Raw genomic sequence first — 22,308 nt, 5'->3', positions numbered from 1 at the left:
AATTTTAAAAACTGCCTTGTAAGCATTTTCAACTCTGAATCTTGCAACTACTACCCATATGTCAAGAATTACTAGTATTCTTACAAGTGAGAAAACTGACACTTAAGGAAGGCGGGGACTTACTCATTAGCACACAGATAGTGAGGATCCAAGGCAGAATTTGAACTCCTAATTCCAAAATCCTAAGCACTGTTCACTGAACTACCCATCCTTCCCAGGTCTATCTATGCCCAATGGATGCTACTTGTCCCTTTCCCATTATTTCTATTTCTATTTCCAAAGAAAAACATGGCCAATGTAGGTATGAACTTACTCATCCAAAAGCGGTATAACATGTTCAGATTTTCCCATAGGATAATAATCATAGCAGATATTTATATAATCTTCCAAGGAACTGTTTTTTTTTTCTTTGTGTCTCTGCAAATAGCAAAGACAATAAATGTTTGTTGGTTGATTAATATATTTACTTTGGTAACTTCTGAGACCCCAGAGGGTAAGAATTGAGTTTTTTTTACCTGTATCCCCAATTGATAGCACAGTACATACTGTGCTCTTTGGTTAATTAAGTACAAAACACTTATGTCAATTATATTCTTTGAGCTTTACAATAACCCTGTGAAGTAAGTGCTATTATTAATCCTATTTCTTTTTATTAAAATAGATCATGAAACTAAGGCTTGAGGAGGCTGGTAATATTAATTGTAACAATTTATATAGTATTGGAAGATTTTACAAAAGATATATACATATATGTATATATGTGTTATATATATATTTATATACATATCACAATATGTGATATATATATATATATATATGTATATATATATATATATATATATTTACACACAACACATATATATCACAACAACCCTGTAAGATCATATTCCCATTTTGTGGATCAGAAAGCTGAGATTGAAAAGTTCACTAACTCCCCCAGGATCACACAGCTAATAAGGCAATATCGGAAAACAGGTCTTTCTGACTCCCGATCCAGTGCCCTTTCCATTCTGTCTCCAAGTCTCTGTGTACATTCTGCTCCAGGTCTGTACCACTGTGCAATACCAGATTGATGCCGGGCACCATAATAATATCCAGCAACAACAACAACTATAATGGTAATTGGCAAAGTTAAGAATGAGATTAACAAAGTCCCTTTTAGAATTTGCAAAATATTTTACCCACTTGATCTCATTTTCTTTCCTTGTATGTCCTCCAGCACTCCAGACAAGCCGGCACCCTGGGCAACACCCCCTTCCCCCAGCCCTTGCAAACCCTCCAGAAGAGGGCCAATGATCAGATGCCTTATTTAAGCTCTAAAAACCCATTCAGAAAGCCCTGCCAAGTCTCCAATTGGGATCCATCTGAAAATATGCTTACACCAGTCATACCCTTCTTCAGACTGAATCTATTTTTGGAGAGTCAATGCTTGTTTTCCTGGAAGAAAATATTTAAATGTGAAAATAATGCCAGGAGCAAATCCACAATAACACCCAGCTTACAAGAGATGGAGGAAAATATGCAACGTGGAACCCAAATGCACACAGGCTTTTTTAGAAAAAGAGCTACTACTTGGCCTTCGGTGATTAGCTAGTCATTGTAAACATCTTGCTTTTTGAAGTTGATGAGTTCCTTATATTCACATAAATATTATATTCCCACTCCTAAAATTAATATGGAAGATTATAAATGCATCCATTAGTTTCGTGTGTAAGTACATCCTCATGTTTAAATAAGAAAATAGAGAAGGAGAAGAGGGAAAGAGGGAGAAAGAAGGGAGAGAGAGTGACAGAGAGAAGCAAAGAGAGACAGAGACAGAGAGAGAAGAAAAACATAACCTAGAGCAAACAAGGACTTGGGATAGGAATTAGGTGATTAAACATGAATTTCTAAAACTTTCTCTAACATGTCCACATGTCATGTTGTAGGGAGAATTCAAGATAAAGTCCTCAAGCCCACTTCTTCTTGATTTGTACAATTCAAATTCACCTCATGCCTTAGCTCTAAAAACCACCTTAACCTATGACAATATAGGCAAAAAAAAATTACAAATTACTTTAGACTTTTAGCAAAAGTTTTCCAAAAGCATGACATGTTATCACTACATTCATAGGAACAGAGATTATGTCTGGGGGCTTAAGATTCATCTAGTCCAGACTTATCGGACTCCAAAAGAGGAAACTGAGGCTGATGGTGAAATCTCTTGAGGAAGGTCACTCAGGAGATAAGTAACACAGCCCAGAAAGAGGGTCTGTTTTTGGAATTGGACAACTTGAGTTTGAATATCAACTCTTCTCTTTAATATTATAATTTGGAATCCCTTCCTCTCTGGTGGTGTCAGTTTCTGTTTCTATCGAATCAAGATGAACTCTGGCCTCCCTTCCAGCTCTCCATTTTTGATTCGGTGACTCGATTACCTGTGTCTCCATTACCAGAAACTAACATAACCTAATGCAAAAACCCTCATTATGTACAAAAGCAGATAGTTCGCTACCCCATAAGGCAATCCATATTGATTTGGGGCACATAGGATTGTTAGGAAGTTAAGGCTCAAATTGAAGTAACATCTGCCCTTACTGCGATTTCCTCTCATTGTTAAGAATGCAACATATTAAAATGTAGGCTAATTATTGGAAAAGACTCCAAGATCGGTCATGCAGAAAGGTATGCAAGTATATGAAAGAAATAAGGCAGATGTTTCTAAGTTAGAGAAATAGAAACTCATTTCTTGGCCAGGATGGGATTGGGGGAAGAAGAAATGGCATTGCATTGGGTTCTGATTGGCTTTTCCTAATTTGCTGGCTGGGCTAAGATCTGCCCCAACCTACCTTTACCATCAGGATAAAAAAGCACTTGGAAATGATGGTTCAGAAGGAACTTCAGTGTTATTTTTCTTCTGGTTTGAGTGACCTAGGAGACCACAGGGGCTCCAGAAAAAAAAAAGTGAAATCCTAGTCAGTCAGGTGAGGCAGTGCATTTGGAGTCAGGAAGACCTGAGGGAACAAGATTTGAAAATCTTGCCTCATTAGCTGATTCAGGGTGAATTAGGTAAACGTTTGCCTCAGTTTCTTCCTCTGGAGAAGAAATACTTAGAGCACCTACCTCACAGATCATTGTGAGGATCAACTAAGACAACACAAAAATGATACATCGAAGCTAGCTTTTGTATTCAACATTCTTTGTCATAACTCAGTAAGGCAAACAAGGTCTATAGTATTGATCTTCATTCTGAAGATTTGAGCTTAAATCTAAACTCTGATGTTTATAGTTTGTGATCTTGGGCAGTTAATTTCTCTTGGTTTCCATTCCCAAAATGTGGGGCCTAAGCTTGATGACCTTAAGGTTCTCTGGAGATCTTATGATCTTTCAGGTATTCAGTTTCCTAATCTGTAAAATTAGTGGCTTGGACTCAGCCAGCCCTTATAAGCCAACCATAATCTATAATTAGGAAGCCTCGTGGCTGTATACTTCCAAGAGTGTAGAGAACAGAAAGAGCCACTTTTTTCTGAGGAGAACCAGTGCTTCTGATGCTGAAATGGGTGTAATTACACCCATTTCAGGTAAGGTGACAATATCATTGATAATTTATACCCTAATTATGCCATGACACAGAGAAAATTCACTGTAACATTCTCTGGACAAATATCCATTTCTGATATTGTTGCCATGGGATTTCGGCCCCTGTAATATCGTTTCACCTGACATGGCATTTTTTACGGAACCAAGAAATAACATTGAACAGGATGGGGATGCATGTAAAATAAAGGAGCCTCACTAAATTGTGTCCAACTATTATCATAATATTTCTTGAGAATCTATATAGCATTGTGAAGGAATTTCCAGGTCCAGTAGCAAGATTCTTTTTCCTGGGATGACCTGTGCTGCTATAAATGGGCATTTTGCCCACAATAAGATGATTTTTATAACATTTTTTTTCTTTCTTTCATCCGTTCTGCATTCACTGAATGTAACCTTTTGTATCACAAGAACATGGTAGAAATGGAAAAGGAGACTTAGTCTGCTGATAGAGACAAAGTCCAAGGCTCTGAATCTTTTTTGATATTTCATCTTTCTATGCACTATTTTCCAAGGACATATAACCAAAACCTCCGACAACACCTCTACATATGGTTCACATGTATTCAAAGCTTTTGTATCTCCAAACTGGTGCTTTCTGATTCCATCAGATGAAAGTTAGAAGGATAGCAATCAGCCAAAGAGTCTTCATCCATCCTCTCATTTAAAAATAAATCTCTTGCTGATTCTTCAAAATCTTTTCTTCTTCTATTTTTAATCTTTAAACAAAGTTAAGATTGGGGAAAAAAATGAGCCAGGTATCCATTCAGATCTATAAAAAGTCTCAGAAGTTAAAAGATCTAACTTTGCAGAAGTTTATTTTCCAGTAGAATATAAACTCCTTGTAGTCAGGGATTCTTTCTGTTTCCCAAGTGTCCAACACACAGAGTACTTAATAAATGCTTGGCAGATTGCTAAAATAGCTTATTATTGTGAAGACATAATCTCTGAATTCAACAAATCTCCCCTGTTCCTGGGGAGTCCTCTAAAGCAATAGAAGCTTCTTCTGTGACCTCATCGTCTCTGATCCTGAATGAAAGTTCACAATTCCTAGGTTCACTCAGCAAGCTGTCCGCTCCTTTCAGACTTTGCTGCTGCTTCCTCAGGGAAGCCTGAACTTCCAGCACCAGTACAGTTAAACGATAAAGCTGCAATATCACGACAAGGAAGTTCTTCGCAGCAAAGAACACCAGCATCTGGTTGATCACTTTAAAATAGATCATTAGAATGAGACGAAGGACCAGAAAAGGCCCATCCTGGATGAAGAGGCTGATTCCAATGTTCCACAAATCAGCACTGTACTGGCAGAAGAATAAACTGATGAACCCTTTAGACATCACAGATGAAGGGCAGACAAAATGTTGTACTGTAAACACAAGATAGGTCTGTTAGGATACTTTCTAAGGGCACAGAGAATGATAAAATATAAGCTGCTAGAAAACAAAGACTATTTCAGATTTGCCTTTGTATCTTTGAAAATAAATATCCAACCAGATGTGTTTTATTAGCTTCTCTTACAGAGATTCCTGCTACTGTTGCTGTATCTTTAAAGAAAACAGAATGTTGTGAAAAGTGTATTTTGGACTGGTGGTTTGGAGTAAATTTTAACTGTCTTACTATGAAATGTTTTTGCCTATGGAGGCAGGTACAATTATGATATATGAGAAACCATGAGGAATCTATGAAAAAGATAGAAAGGGTAAGCAAAAAGTTGAATGGGTTGGAATCTTTTTAAGGTGTTCTACACATTGTGTGTATTTTACAACTGTGAACCTAGCTCTGGGAAATAATGTTAATGGTGGCTCCTGTGAATTTATTAGTTGGAGATGCATGTGATTTATTTAACTTCTGACCTAGCATATAGGAGGAAATTATTATGAATCAATTCATAGCAAATAGATAGTTCACACTCAAAAATGATACTCATATTAACCTCTAATTCAAATCCCAAACTAGTAAAGTATATAGAAAACAGTTTTCTCATGTATTTCAACTTCAAAATAATATGTTAGCTAGATATTAATAGCTTGAGTGTTTATTTTATGTAGAATGCCTTAGAATGTTCAAAAGAAACAGAAGATACCATTTTGATCGTACTCCCAATGATTTTTCAGTATAACTCTTCTGAGGATGAATATAGAAACAAAGGGAAATAAAGCAAAATGAAATCTCCCCTGCCCAAGAAGCCTACCTTCTATAGGAAATGGCATTTCTATGGCATTTGTATAGGGAATCTCTGATGAAGACATAAAGCTCACCCATAGTTCATCACTACTATAAATGAGATATCAGTTAATGACAAAATGGGTGACTGGAGACAAAAGAATGACTAAGTGATAAGTATTACGAAAAGTAGAGATAGTATCACAATAGAGAAGGAGTGTTGGATGCAGGAGCATACTTAATGGATACCACCCCCACCCCATCTCCCATCCCCCATTCTACAAAGCTTGTATCTAGGGAATAGTTTTAATAGTATTTCATTTTTCCAAATACATGTAAAGACATTTTTCAACATTCATTTTTGTAAAACTTTGTGTTCTAAATTTTTCTCCTTCCCTCCTTTACCTCACACTTCCCCACAACAGTAATCAATCTAATATAGGTTAACTAGGTATAATCCTTTTATATGTTTCCATATTTGTCCTCTTGTGCAAAAAATAAAAAAAAAAAAACATACCAAAAGAGGAAAAAAGTATGAGAAAGAAAACAACAACAACAACAAAAGGTGAATATATTATGCTTCAATGCACATTCAGTTTTAGCAAATAGTTTTAGCACAATGGTGAAGATAAAAGTTATATTTGAAAGAGTTGTAGAATGAATGAAAAAGAAATAGACACTACAGACTGGAATCCCAGTCTTCTCATTGGAAATCTCCAAGCAGAGTGACACCATATACGCTAGAAAAAAACATTTTCTAGAGTAGGTCTAAATGGCCTCTGAGATCATCTCATCTCATAAGATCTAAATTCCAGAACTGGAAAGAACCTCTGAGACCATTTATTCCAACCCTCTCATTTTACAGATAAAGAATTTGAAGGTCCAGAGATCTTTTTGATCTCCTAGGGAGAGAGAACTTTGATTTGTACTTGGCCTTCTTTCCACTGCACCACATCACTTCCCACTCAAATTCTAGGATTTTTGAGGCCATGACTTCCTATACATTCAACAAGTTTCTTGGGGGAGGGGGAGGTTAACAGTGATCTATAATTACTTTGTACCAATTCAATGAATCAGTAATTATTTTTAGCATCCTCAAAAATGCTTGGAAAGATAGTAATCAGCAAATGATAATTAGCATGATACCAATGACCTAATGTAAGTATAAAGGGTAGATGGAAAGATAGAAGGACTTGGAGACCAGAGCTAATTACAGAATGTTAAGTCAAGAGACTCTCAGGAGGTCCTAAGGTTTAACAGTCAGTAAAAGGAAGAAACTAAGTTCAAACACTTGGCCAAGTCCAACATCCTGATTTCATTGTACTTTACCTCAGTTATGGGGAGTACTCAGCACCATTCAGTTAAAATACAGTAAGACCAAGAAGAACTACCTCTTCAGGCTTCAGTGGAGAGGGGCTATGGTATAGTAGAAAGAACAATCACCCTAGTTTTGGAGTAGTTTGAATTCTGCCTCTGGCACATACTAACCATTTGATTAGAATCTAGTCCCTTTATCTCTTAGATAATAATAACTACATGTAACACTTACATTGCCTGCCTTCTGGGGGAGGATAAGTAACTACAATGGAGACATGAGATAAAGCTCTGGATGTGTTGATATTTCAGAATTTTGTATTTTATATAAAAAAAAAAAAGGTCTACCCTCCAATAGTGGTCTAGACGATGAGATTAAAAAAAAAAAAAAAAAACAAGTTTATGCCCATAGTTGACATGTTTTTCTAATGTAAAAAAAGAGAACTTCTTCATGATGAACACAATGGTTGTTTTATTATTTTGTCTTCATTTTTTATTATGTTTCACAGTTTAAAGGGAAGACTGGATATAATTACCACACAAAAGGCAATTTCATCAACAGCTGGAACTTTTTGTTTTAATTTCTCTAATATAAATTGAATTCAGGGTCAAGGAGAGAAAATAATCCCTTTCATAAGAATTATGGCTCTCATGTGGGCCCCCTGAATAAAGCAAATAACTCCTCCTAACCAAGTCTGCAAAGAGTCTTGACTGGCTTCAAGTAGTGCCAAAAGAACATGTCCTTTGCTGGAATCACAATAGCAGCTGATTCACAAGTCCCAAATGCCAAGATGGCCAAGTGAGGAAGGAACCCTCTGAAGCTCTTCCTAATTCCTCTTAAATCAACTAGAGAACTGCCTCACAATTGGTGTAGGAGCAGGGAAACGTTTACCACATGTCAGAAAAGGGCTATCTCAATGGGCTGGGAGGAGAGAGAGGACCAATAGAAGCAGCAGTAGCCAGCCTCCCAAAATGAGGCTTGCAAAAGGACTCAGACTGGGACAATTCACCAACAAGGCACCTTCCTGCAAACCTCCAACCCTCTAGGCAAATGAGTAGTCTGTGCAATGCAGCAAGGTGCCATCCAGCAATCTCAACCTTAGTACATATCATCTAGGACTTGACCTTCTTGCTGATCAGTATTGGGGTCCACCAATAGTGAAACCTACTGCTGGGACCTACCAGCAGAAAAACCCTGTTTCCATGGCAACTAAGCAGCAGAGCCCTACCCCAGGACAGATCTCTCCCCCAGGGCAAGCCATCAAAAAACAAAACGAAACAAAAATCTGTTACCATAGCAACTCAGCAGAAAGAAATCATCCCTGGATCAGGCCAGTAGCTAACCCCAACACCCAGAGGAGGCCAATAGGGAGGCATTCCTCAGTGCAAGCCAGAAGGGAAGCCTACCCTCTAGAGAAAGTAAGATGCTGAACCCAGTGAAGGCCACCAGTAATTAAAAAAAAAAAAAAAAAAAGCCCCAGGACAAAAAGCTTGAGACAATGCAGAACCAGAGCTCAACTCTCACTTTAAAATTCCAATTGCAAAAAGGCAGGAAAATGAGCAAAAATCAACAAAAAAGAGAGACTTGCTATAAAAAGTTATAGTGAACGAGGCATAAACTAAAGATGAGGACATTAGTGTCAAAATGGGTAAATGTGAAGCCTCAAAGAAAGGTGTAATTTGTTCTCCAGGCCAAAAAGAATTCCTGGAATAGCCTTAAATTGATTTTAAAAAGCAAATTAGAGAAGTAGGAAAAAATGGGAAAATAAATAAAAATAATACAAGGTAATTATGAGAAATGAGTCAATAGCATGGGGAAAGATATAAAAATTTTTACCAAGGAAAATAACTCCCTAAAACCTAGAATTGGACAAATGGAAAAGGAAGTACAAAATCTCACTGAAAAAAAATCCTTAAAAATTAGAATTGAACATTTGTATAATAATCAGTCTCTGAGACATCAAGATACAATAAAACAAAATTTAAAAAAAGATATAAGAAAATGTGAAAATTATCATTGGATAAACAACTAACTAGAAAACAGGAGAGGTAATATAAGAATCATTGGACTACCTGAAAGCCATGATGGAAAAAAAAAAGGCCTGGATAACATCTTTCAAGAAATTACCAAAGAAGACTGGCCTAATATATTAGTGGGTAAAATAAAAATGGAAAAAAATCCATAATCACTGACTGAAAGAAATCACAAAATGAAAACTCCCGGAAACATCATAGCCAACTTGTAAAGCTCACAGATCAAGGAGAAAAACTTCAAGCAGCCAAAAAGAAACAATTCAAATATTGTGAATTAAACAAGATCTGGCAGCTTCCACATTAAAGAACTGGAGGACTTTAAATAAGATATACCAGAAGGCAAAGGAGTTAGGATTACAACCAAGAATCACCCAGCAAAACTTAATATAATGTTTCAGGGGGAAAAAATGAAATTTGATGAAATACAAGACTTTCAAGCATTCCTAATTAAAAGACCAGAGCTGAATAAAAAAACTTGAACTAAAAATAGAAGTTTCAAGGGAAATATAAAAAGGTAAAAAAGAAACAAGAAAAGAAAACATAAGAAATTCTATAAGGGTAAATTATTTCTATTTCTACATAGCAAGATATTTGTAACTTTTAACTTTATTAATATAAGAGCAATTAAAAGGAGTATATATAGACAGAGGGTATGGATGCATAGTAACTTTCTTGGGATGATATGCCCCCAAAAAAACAAAATAAAGGATTGAGAAAGATAATTGAGCTGGAAGAAAAAATTGAGAGGAAATTGAATGGGGTAAATTATCCCACATAAAAGAGGCACAAAAAAGCTACTATTACAAAGGGGAAGATTGGGGGGAACAAAGTTAAACATTACTTTCATAAAAATTAACTCAAAGAAGAATAACATACATACCTATTTGATTATATAAATCTATTTTACCATATACAGAAGTAAAAAGGGATGGAAATAATAGAAGGGGAGGGCTGACAGAAGGAAGGTAATGTTAAAAAAAAAACTGCTTGTGAAGAGGAAAAGAGTGGGGAGTAAGGGAGAGAGGGAGGAAGAAAAATAGAATGTAGAGAAATGACCATAAATGGGAATGGGAAGAATTCACCCATAAAATGAAAGCAGGTAGCAGAATAGATTAGAATAGAATAGACTAGAAAAGCTAGGTCCTACAGAATATTGTTTAAAATAATTACATCTAAAGCAGAGACACATTCAGGCTAAAAGCAAGGGACTGGAGCAGAATCAACTTTGCTTAAGATGAAGCAAAGAAAACGGGTAGAAATCATCATCTCAGACAAAATAAAAAACAGAAATAAATCTAATTAAAAGAGATAAAGAAACCATACCTTTCTGAAAGTCACCAGAGATATTGAAGTCATATCAATACTAAACATATATGCACCAAATAGTATATAATCAACATTTTTGAAAAAATTGAATGAGTTATAGGAGGAAAATGATAATAAAACTATACTAGTCAGGGACCTCAGCTTTCCCTTTTCAGAATTAGATAAATTTGACTGCAAAATAAATGAGAAAAAAGTCAAGGAGGTGATTAAAATTTTGAAAAAAGTTAGGTATACGAGATCTCTGGAGAAAACTGAATAAAAAGGGAAAGGAATATACTTTTTCTTAGTAACATATGGCACCTACACAAAAATTGACCATGTATTAGGACATAAAAACCTCACAACCAAATGCAGAAAAGCACATCTTTTTTCATATCATAATGCAATCAAAATTATATTCAATAATGGACAATGGAAAGAAAGATTTAAAATTGGAGATTAAATAATCTAATCCTAAAAAAACAAGGTATTCAAAGAACAAATCATAAAAAAATTGATAATTTTATTAAAGAAAATGACAACAATAAGACTACAAACCAAATTTATGGGATGCCACATATGCAAAAATGTTTATGGCAGTCCTTTTTGTAAAGGCAAGAAACTGGAAATTGAATGGATGCCCATCAATTGGGAAATGGCTGAATAAATTATGGTATAGAAATATTATGGAATATTATTATTGTTCCTTAAGAAATGACCAGCAGGATGATTTCAGAGAGGTCTGTAGAGACTTACATGAACTGATGCAAAGTGAAATGAGCAGAACTGAGACAGCATTATACACAGCAACAACAAGACTATACAATGAACAATTCTGATGGACATGGCTCTCTTCAACAATGAAAGGATTCAAACCAATTCCAATTGTTCACAGAGCCATCTACACCCAGAGAGAGGACCATGGGAACTGAGTTTGGACTACAACATAACATTCTCATTCTTTCTGTTGTTGTTTGTTTGCATTTTGTTTTCTTTCTTGGTTCTTTTTTCCTTCTTGAGCCAATTTTTCTTCTGCAGCAAGATAACTGTATAAATATGTATACATATTGGATTTAACATATATTTTAATATATTTAACATGTATTGGACTACCTGCCATCTAGAGGAGGGGGTGCAGGGAAGGAGGACATAATTTGGAACAGAAGGCTTTGCAAGGATCAATGTTGAAAAATTATGTTTGGTAAAGAAAAAGCTTTAATTAATTTTTTTTAAAAGAACTAATTTGTGGGATGCAGCCAAAGAGGTAGGTACATAGGGGAAAATTCATGTTTCTAATTGCTTATATCAATAAAATAGAGAAAAAATAGATCAATAAATTGGACATGTAAGTAAAAAAAAATTAGAAAAAGAGCAAATTAATAATCCCTAATTAAATTTCAAATTCTACATTCTAAAAATCAAAGGATAGATTAATAAAATTCAAAGTAAAAAAAACATCGAATTAATAAATAAAACTGGTACTGATTTTATGAAAAAAATAGTCAAATATTTGATTTCATTTTAAAAAGGTAAGAAGGAAACTAAATCACTAGTAATAAAAATAAAATGGATGAGCTCACCACCAATAAAGGGGAAATAAAGACAATTGTTACAAGCTGTTTTGTCCAATTAAATGGCAATAAATTTGGTGTTCTAAATAAGATGGTTGAATATCTACATATATGCATATATATACATATGTAGATGTATGTGTATATATATGTGTGTTACCCAGATTAATAGAAGAAATAAAATACCAAAACAACCAAATCTTAGAAAAAAGTAATTGAACAAGCCATCAGTGAACTTACCAAAAAACCCACCTCACCAGGAGTTAGTGGATTAACAAGTGAAATTTACTCATCATTCAGAAATGAATTCCAATATTATATAAACTATTAGGAGAAATAGACAAAGAAGAAATCCTACCAGATTTCTATATGACATAAATATGGGACTGATGCCCAAATAAGGAAGAGTCAAAACAGAGAAAGAAAATTATAGACCAATTTCACTAATGAATATTGATGCAAATTTTTTAAACTGTGAAGCAAAGAGATGATTGCAATATATCATAAGGTTCATATATTATGCCTAAATTGGATTTAAATCAGAAATGCAGGACTGGTTCAATATCTGAAAAACTGTTAGTATAATGTATCATAACAATAACAAAACCAACAGAAATCATATGATTATGTCAATAGATTCAGAAAAAGCTTTTGACAAAATAAAGCTCTAAGAGCATAGGAATAAATGGAGCTTACCTTAAAATGGCAAGTAATAAATCTACCAGCAAGCATTATATAAAAGGGAATAAGCTAAAAGTCCTTACAGTACAATCAGGGTGAAGCAAGGATGTCCATAATCACATCTTTAATATTGTATTAGGTAGGAATATTAAATATAGCAAGAAGAGAAGAAAAAATTAAAGAAATTACAACAGACAATGAGGAAACAAAACTATCACTCTTTGCAGATGATATGATAGTATACTCAGAAAATCCTAGAAAATCAATTAAAAATCACTTGAAATTATTAACTATGTTAACAAAATTGTGGGATACAAAATAAACCCGCAGAAATCATTAGTATTTCTATATATTACCAACAAAGCCCAGCAATAAGAAATAGAAAGAAAAATCCCATTTGAAAGAACTATGATGTACTTGTGAGTTTACCTGCCAAGACAACCCAGGAACTATATAAGTGTAAGTATAAAACACTTTTCACACAAATAAGTCAGATCTAAACAATTGGAAAAGTATCAATTGCTCATGGGTAGGCCAAGACAATGTACAAAAGGGCAATTACACCCTGATTAATCTATTTATTTAGTGCCATACCAATCAAACTATCAAAAATATTTCATAGAGCTAGAGAAATAAAAAAGAAAATGAATCTGGAAGAACTAAGTCCAAGGATATAAATGGAATCTTTTTTTTTAATATAAAATAATAATGTTTAGCCATACCAGATCTAAAACTGTATTATAAAATAATATATTAATAAATAAAATACATAAAAGTAACTATCAAAACAAACTGGAAATGGTTATAAAATAGAGTGATGCATCAATGGAAGACATTAGGTACAAATTACATTATATAAATGATGATAATATATGATAAACACAAAGATCCAAGCTTTTGTAACAAAACTCATTTGACAAAAACTGCTGAAAAAACTGGAAAATAATGTAACAAAAATGAATTATTGATCATATACCAAGATAAGATCAAAATGTATTCATTATTTTACACATAAAGGGTAATACCAAAAACAAATTAAGATAATATGAAATAGTTTATCTGTTGGATTTATAGGTAAAGGAAGAATTTAAAAGCAAAGAGAGCATTATAGAATGCAAAATAGATAATTTTGATCATATAAAATTTAGAAGTTTTTGCACACACAAAATGAATACAAACTAAATTAAAGCAGAAAACTGAAGTAAATTTTGCAACTAGCTCTGGTAAAAGTCTCAATTCTCAAATATATAGAGAACAAAGTCAAAATTTATAGAAATACAAGTTATTCCTCAGTTGGTAAATAGTCAAAGGATATGAAAAACAGTTTTTAAACTAAGGAATCACAGCTATCTACAATCATATAAAAATACAGTCAAAATCACTGTTGATTAGAGAAATGCAAATGCAGACAAATGTGTGGTACTCATCAGAGTAGCTGATATGACTAAAAAAATAAGAAAGAAAACTTTGGGCATTGGAAGAGATATGAGAAATCTGAGACACTAATGCACTGTTGGTGGAGTTGTGAAATGATCCAACCATTCTCGAGTATAATCTGGAACTATGTCCAAAGCGCTATAAAATGATTCAACAATCCTCCTGCTAAGTCTTCATTCCAAAGACCCACCCCTCCCCCCCCAAATGGAAAGAGATCTATTTGTACAAAAATATAGCAGCTCTTTTTATGGAGGCTAAGAATTGTAAATCAAAGGGATATCCATTAATTGAGAAATGACTAAACAAACTGTGCTATGTGATTTTAATGTAATATTATTGTGTTGTAAGAAATAACAAGCAGGATAATTTCAGAAAAACTTGAAAAAGCTTATTGGTGCATAGTGAAATGAACAGAACCAGGAGAACATTGTGCACAGTAGTAGCAACATTGTATGATGAAGAACTGTGAATGAGGCAAGGATTCTAGGAAGATGAAAGAGTAGGCCAGAAACTTCCAAACTCTCACAAACAAAATAAAATAACTGAGTCTGTTCTGGTTTATTTTTACCCAGGCCACATCTCAGCAGCACAGTTGGACCTGATGATCCCTTATCAGTAGATATTCCTTAATTTTCCTGGACTCAGACTCCCAAATCCTCACACTGCCCAAGAGGTGAAAGTTCCTATGGTTTGGCCTGAAGCTAACTCCAAAGCCAGCTCATCCCAGGTATCACTCATTCTATTCCAATAGAGTTAATCAAAGGTATTTACACTCAACATTGGTCAAATCTCTGTCTTGGCATCTTTCTTTGGGTCTTTTCCAGTTGTCCCAGGAGAACTACTGTTCTGCCCCAAACAGAATTAATATATATAGAAGCAGTGGGCAGGGACGTGGTTGTCTATGGGCATTTAGAAGAGGATTAAGTTCTTGGTTTGGGTTTACAAGTAAGAAGGGAGAACAAAATAAAAACCTGAAGCCAGAGGCAACTTTTACTCCAACTCCAAGATTAACAACATCTTATTTAAAAAGAGAGGGGGAAGGGAGAAGGAAGGCAGGGAGGGAGGAAGGGAGTAAGAAAAGAAAGGAGGTAAAGAAGAGAGAGCAGGAGGGAGGGAGGAATGGAGAGAGGAAGATCAGACAAAGGAGAAAGAACTCAAATAGAGAAAAATGCTATGGGAATAGGGAAGACCAGATTTTATCTTAAGAGGATACTGAAACAAACAAAAAAAAAACTCTTATCCCAAAAGAATAATGTTCAATGGTTACCTGGATGAAAGAATTAGAAGAACTAAAAAAAAAGACTAAAAATCAAATGAGAGAAACTGAGGAAAAACTAAAAAAAAAACAATCCAAGAAAATTGATATTATTAAAAGAAAATCAAACAACTAGAAAAGGAGATCTAGAGTCTTAAGAAAAAAAAATGATTCTTTGAAAGTTAGAATTGGCTAGGGCAAGCCAGTGAAGTTATAAAAGACCAAGAAATAGTAAAATAAAATATGAAGAATTAAAAAAATTGAAAAGAATATGAGACATTCCATAAGAAAAACAATAAGTCTTGAAAGTAGATCAAGAAGAGAAAATATGAAAATAATTGAACTACATGAAAGGTATGACAAAAAAGAATCTTTATACAATAATACAAGAAATAATTAAAGAAATTTTTTTCCTGGAGTGTAAAAAAAATCTTTCAATTACCATCTTTTGAGATTCTACAATGAAAATATGGAGGAACATAATTGCTAAAGCCTAAAACCCCAGATCAAAGAAAAAAAATTACAAGCAACAACAACAACAAGAAGTACAATTCAAATATGCTGGAGCTATAATTAGAATCACAAAAGACTCACAGTAGCTACAATTAAAAAAAAATACAGGTTCTGGAATGCTAGATATTGAAAACCAAAAGGGGTCAAGGAAAGGATAGAATTTGGAACTCAAAACTTTAAAAAAAAATAGAAATGTAGCAAAGTTTGCTTAAATTCCAGAAGGGAATTATAAAGCACTTTTAATGAACTCAGGCTAGAATTAAAGATTCATATTTGTAATACCAAAAAAAGTCCCATTACTCTCCTTGCCTCCCACAGCTGTATGACATTATTGTCCTGAAAATTTATAAAATCTCCTTGAAATAAAAATTTTCTCACAGCCTCCACACCACAAGATGTGGCAAACAGTGGGGTAAGTGCTTGTGGGCAGCCCAGCTGGGGCCTGGCATTGTTCCTTCCTAGGAACTGGTTGGGCAATGGTCACTTGAGAGGCATCTGGGGATGATGGGGTCTGACTTCTGAAGCAGGAGAGCCTCCAGTTGAATGGGCACATATCCAGTGGCTTGGTTCTCTAGCAGTCTACAAGTGTGGAATGTGAGCTTATTACTTTGTTTTGCTTGTTTTGGGCATGAACAATTAATTTAAGGCATAAAAAGTGTCATCAAAAGGAATGATGACCTAAAAAAATGATGGGTCTGTCAAAATAGCAAGCATGAGGGATAATTGATGGACAACCTATGAAATTTCCTATCTATTCAGTCTTCAACACGACCCACAAGCATTCATTAAGCACCTATTATATGCCAACTATTGTGCCAAGTTCTAGGGATGCAAAGAAAACCACTAAAATAGGTTACATTCTAATGGGAGGAGACAACATTCAAATAACTATGTATAGACAAGATCTATACATGTAAATGGAGAGGAGCACAAAAGGCTTTTTGCAAAAGATTAACTTCAAACTCAAGTTTGAGAGAGGAAACTTGTGAGTTGAGGTGAGGAAGATTACTGACAGTGAAAAGACTGTTGTTGTTGTTTGTTCATTTTTTGAAAAGGACCAATAGAAGAGATTAGAAAAATAAAGGGTTGTATGTGAAGATGCAAGGAGTCAGAAGTGGGAATAATATGTAAAAAGATTCACAAGATAGGAAGGACACAAGTTGTGAAGGAATTTAAAAGCCAAAGTGTTCGTATCACAATGGGGATATGCTTAGTTCTGAGCTTTAGAAAGATCACTTTGGCCACTGAATGAAGGATGGATAACAGTGGGAAGAGCTTGAGTCAGGAAGATCAATTAGAAGGCTATTGCACCAGTCTAGGCATGGAGTAATGAGAGCTTGTTCCATGATGAGAGTTATGTGGCAGAGAAAGGGAGATGAAGGAAGAAATGCCAAGTCTTGGCAATACCAAGAGAACTTGAGAAAAGTGCTCATGTTTTTGAAGAAAGTGGACATGACTGATGTGGGATAGAATGGCACAGAAGAAACAACAGCTTCTAGTTTTAAATCTAGAGATCTCAAATGCCATCAGTACATTTTAGAGATGAGGAAACTGGGCAGGGTGGGTCCTACTCCTTAGGATGGGGGAAAGTATGTAGATTTTAAGAAACCTGAGCTCTAATCCAGACATGATTCAGGGTATTTTGGGCAAATCCTTTCCTTATTTGGATCTTAGATTTCTCAAATCAAAAATGAGGGATATTGGAGATATAATTTGCCTGTAGGGAGTAAGCAATCAGAGCAAGATTTGAAGCAAAGTCCTAAGATGTATGGTGAGCTACAGTGTTAGAAGAAGCTTCATGGAGATGACAGATTCATCCAAGTATAAAATTATGTTTCACTGCTGCTTCAACAAAAGTGGAACTATTTACTTAATGCTGGCATGTGTGTGTACATATATATAATTACGTATATATATATATATATATATATATATATATATATATATATATATATATGTCTTTTCTTTTCCACAAGGCCTTTCCTGGAACCCCCAGTTTATAGTGTCAACTCCTCTAAAGCTGGTTTCCATTTACTCTGTATATAATATCTTTGTTCTGATGTTTATATATTGTTACCCCCAAAGAATGTAAACTCTTTGAAGTAAGAAATTATTTTGATTTGTCTTTGTATCTCTGGAAATTCACACAGTTTCTGGAACAGAGTAAGCACTTAATAAAAGTCTCTTGATTGACTAATATTTAACAAATGGAAATAGATATGAGATGCAGTCCATGGGAAGTTTGGGAATTACCCTGAGTTTTCATTCAAGGATAGAATCTCAGGAAATTTGTGAAGAGTTGAAAGGTACCTTGAAGGGCATCTAATGCACCATATGCAAAAAGAATCCCCACTACAACATATCTGACAATAGATTGGCATTTAAGCTCTGATTGGAAAACTTCAATAAATGCTAGGTCTCCTTCTCTTAAATTTTCCGTGTGTGTGTGTGTGTGTGTGTGTATGTGTGTGTGTGTGTGTATATGTATGAGAGAGAAGAGGCAGGAGGAGAGGGAGAGAGTAAGCAGTTTGTTTTAAAGACATAAGATCTGTCATCTCTAGGTTAGAATGAAAGAGGAATTTTAGTGATGGAGAAAATGTAGTGAATGAGGAAAAGGGAATGAGCCAGACAGGTTTGGGCAGAGAATATTAAAGTGAAGACTCAGGCAGGCCCTGGGAAGTGGTCACTGGGAGATAGAGAGATGCTGAACATGTGGGGCCAGCACTTAGTCATCAGCATGGAATAGCAGAAATGATTTTTGGAGTCAGAAGAATCAGATTCAAATCTTAGTTCTCTCCCCTCTGTAGCATTCCTTTGCAAAATGTAAGGATGGAATGAGATAATCAATTGGATTTTTCATGGCTCATTATCTATAAAGTGGAGAAATTTAGATCATTTTAGGTTCAAAGTTTGACAATTTGAATCTATTCTAAAACAGCTCCAATTGGGTTCTGAAGTTCATTACCAAAAAACAAAACAAAACAAAAAAAACCCTAAAATTTTTAGTGCGTTTTTGAAATTATCTTTATTTCTTTGCAATGCAAAATTTCCCAAGTATTGCTAGATTGTGGACGCATTCAAGATCCTCCCTATCTGCACTAACCCTTACCCATTTTCTTTCTTGAAACCATTCAAAATCAATATGCAGACATGAAAAGTAGTTATTGACAATTTCCAAAATGTCCATGTTTGGGTCATGATAATGGCTGTCATGGCAGCTCTGATAGCCAGGATCTCAGTAACAGTAATGAATGAATAAAGGATTCCATACTGCACTCAGTGTTATTACACCCTTTTATTGCTTCAGGCTCCTGGCCAATTCAATTAAATAAATATTAAGTACCTACTATGTGCAAGGCATTATTCTGATAATAGAGATTCAAAGATAAAAAATACTCTACCCTGGGACTTTACATTCAGAGAATGACAGAATAAGAGAAGAGGGAGAAAGGGAAGGGGAGAGGAATAGAGAGAAAGAACATGCATACACTTAAGTAAATTCAAACTATATAAAGAAAGGTAAACAATTTCAAAGGGAGGAAATGTTTATTATGGGATTTCAGGAAGGGTGTTGAAAACGACATGGTAACTGAGCTGAGCTATGTAAAAAGTTCAGGAATCTATGAGGCAGGAGGAAAGGAGGGCATATCAGGCATGCAGTCCACTCAGGCAAAAGCATGGAGACAAGAGATAGAATGCTATTTGCAGAGCAAAACAAATACGAACCTGCAAGGTCAAGTGGAAACTGTAGCATGCTCCAGCTCCAAATGGCAAGGATTGCATAAACCAGTTCAGGGCTCTTTCTGGGAGAAACACAACATTTGAAAATATTCATAAAAACATTTCAGAATACCTGCAGAAAAGACACAATCTTCCCCACCCAGACACAGCTTTGTGAGTTTCTTAGTGGGTTTAGGGTGTGGTGGAGATGTACGCATTTGGAGCTACAAGATCCATGTGCAGGTTGCTGAAGATATGCATGAGCAAGATGAAATGATAATCTTCCACCTCATTGCTTCAAGGATTCAATTCATTGCAATTGGTCAAGTTTGGCCAAGGAATTTCCTCTCTCGATTTCTGTTTTCCTCCCCTATAAAATGAGGAAGAAGAACCAGATAATGGCTGATGCCAACTATAATTTCTTATAGTTGAAAAGCTCTTGGTGTGTGTCTGAGTAAGTTTATTTTATATACATGGCACAGCGGATTAAAGAGTTGACTTCAAGATCAGAAAGACTCAAATTTAAACCATGCCTTTGCCACATACTTGCTAGATAAGTCACCTCATCTCTAACAAACTCCAAGGAAGTTCTAAGGTGAGAATTTGCACAGAAGGTGAAATCAATTTTGTTGGTAGCGAGATCCTCACCAAGAGCTTCCTATACCAATGATATCAAAAGTCTGGATGAAAACAAAGAAATGTGTAAGCCATGTCTTTAAGAAAGACAAAAAGGAAATAGTCCCTGCCCTTAAGGAACTTAGATTCTATAGTGTTTACACAGGAAACAAATAAATAACACATGTACAATGGAATTGTCCAGTGAAGAACATTAACAACTGGTGGAGGAGGGAGCTAGGAAAATCCTCATATAAGAGATGGCAAGGGGTAAGTAGATAGCACAGTAGATAGAGTGCAGGACGTGGAGCTGGGAAGAACTGAGTTTGACCCTGAGCAAGTTACTTAACCCCAATGGCTGAGAGAGGGAAATAGAGGGAGAGGAGGCAGGGATGGAGAGAGGGAGAGACAGAGGCAAGTTAAATTTCATTAGGGTGAGTGCTTCTTCTAACACTATAGATCACGAGATCTTTATAGTCTGGAAGATGGTCTTTGAGATTGAGTGAGACTGAAAAGTTCCTTACCCTACAATCAGTCTTGAGATGAGCCCTCTCTGAAACTTGTTGTTGGTCCTTCCTTTCAGTCGTATCTGACCCTTCATGATTTCCTTTGGGGTTTTCTTGGCAAAGATACTAGAGTCATTGAATATTTTCTTTTCCAGCTCATTTTACAGATGAAGAAACTGAGGCAAACAGGGTTAAGTGACTTTCCCAGGGTCACACAGCTAATAAATATAAGTCAAATTTGATATCGGATCCCACTGAGCTACCTAACTGCTTCTCTCTGAATTTAGCAAGAATGATTTCCCTCTTAGCCAAATTCAACCACAAAAGGTTAGTTCTTTAAAGAATTGCAAATTAATAACAATTAATTAAATTAATTAATTAAAGGTCTCTAAACCAAAGAACATAAAAAGGATACAAATAAATAATCAAAACTAGATGGGCAGCTACTCAAAAAAGCAATAATCAGTATCCCATCATTCTGAGGGAACTTTGGAAGGAAATGACCCAATACAGGTTGGTTGCTAATAACTCCATTAAATTTATATTTATTTATTTATATTTATATAAATATTTATAATAAATATAATTATATTATAAATTTATATTGGATAAAATGGAAGAAAAATTGATTTAAAAATGACTGTTCATAGATAACAGATGCCTGAATATGAAGATCCTCTTTCCCTTCCCCCAGTTTCATCCATTGATCAAATATCACCAAAGCTTTTGCAGAAGAAAATTATACCCAAAGAATGGACTTGTTTTATATGAGTACCTATTTATTTTTCAGATCTACATCTCATTTTAGCCTCACAAATAGCTCTGCAGATTAAATTTTATCCTTTTCCTCAATTTACAAATGAGGAAACTGAATGTTGGGGATGTTATGACTTTCAACTTCTTTTCTTTTTTTTTAATTAAAGCTTTTTATTTTCAAAACATATGTATAGATAATTTTCAACAGATTTTCAACCTCTTTATCAAGGTCATATATCATAATCATATTTATATTGTAATATGGTTTTATTAATTATTTTATTATAACATTTTCAAGTGTTTTATTATTTATATAACAAAGTAACCAAGTAACTTTCAAAGATGTCCATCTTCTCTGTTTTTTCCTCTGAAAAATTTTTGTTTTCTTCTAAGCATTAAAAAAAAGGATAAATGACCTTTTTTTGACATTACTAACTTACCTCTCTCTTCTCCTCCTCAAATTAAAAAATGAAAAGAAAAGCAGAATTCTTTTAACAAATAAGTAAAGCATTTCTTTAGACATCCATCCATTTGCTATTTCCCTGAAGTGAATAAACATTCGTATAAGTTCTACATCAGGGACATTAATTAATGAATAGTCACTTCTCTGCCTGGAGACCTGTTAACAGTAAGATATTTTGAACATTGCCCCTGGCACTTTAAAATATATATATATTTTTGCCTCTGCCTACCCATTTATGCTCAACCTTGGGTCTGAAATATTTTTTCCTAGGTTAACTATTATTTCAAGTTCTCTCCCATTCAACTTGCCTATCTCCTTCCCAGCCCCCATCTCACAACTCAATGAGGTTCCCTTCCATGACACCTGACAAGAAGAGGGATAAAGGCAAATAAAATTATA

General features: G+C 34.8%; 1 protein-coding gene across 1 annotated transcript in view; it reads right to left on the bottom strand.

Annotated features, from left to right (window-relative positions):
- Positions 1–2,070: 2,070 nt before the first annotated feature.
- TMEM26 (transmembrane protein 26) overlaps positions 2,071–22,308 on the bottom strand; it is a 64,746-nt gene continuing 44,508 nt past the window's right edge. The window contains exons 5-6 of the mRNA XM_051982613.1: positions 19,576–19,652; positions 2,071–4,942 (exon numbers count right to left, since the gene is read on the bottom strand). Of these exons, the coding sequence (XP_051838573.1) occupies positions 4,530–4,942; positions 19,576–19,652 (490 nt within the window). The 3' untranslated portion in view covers positions 2,071–4,529. The remainder of the gene's footprint in view (positions 4,943–19,575; positions 19,653–22,308) is intronic.

This window comes from Antechinus flavipes, chromosome 2 (genome assembly GCF_016432865.1).
Source record: "Antechinus flavipes isolate AdamAnt ecotype Samford, QLD, Australia chromosome 2, AdamAnt_v2, whole genome shotgun sequence".
Lineage (NCBI taxonomy): Eukaryota > Metazoa > Chordata > Mammalia > Dasyuromorphia > Dasyuridae > Antechinus > Antechinus flavipes.
This window is presented reverse-complemented; position numbering and strand designations above follow the sequence as displayed.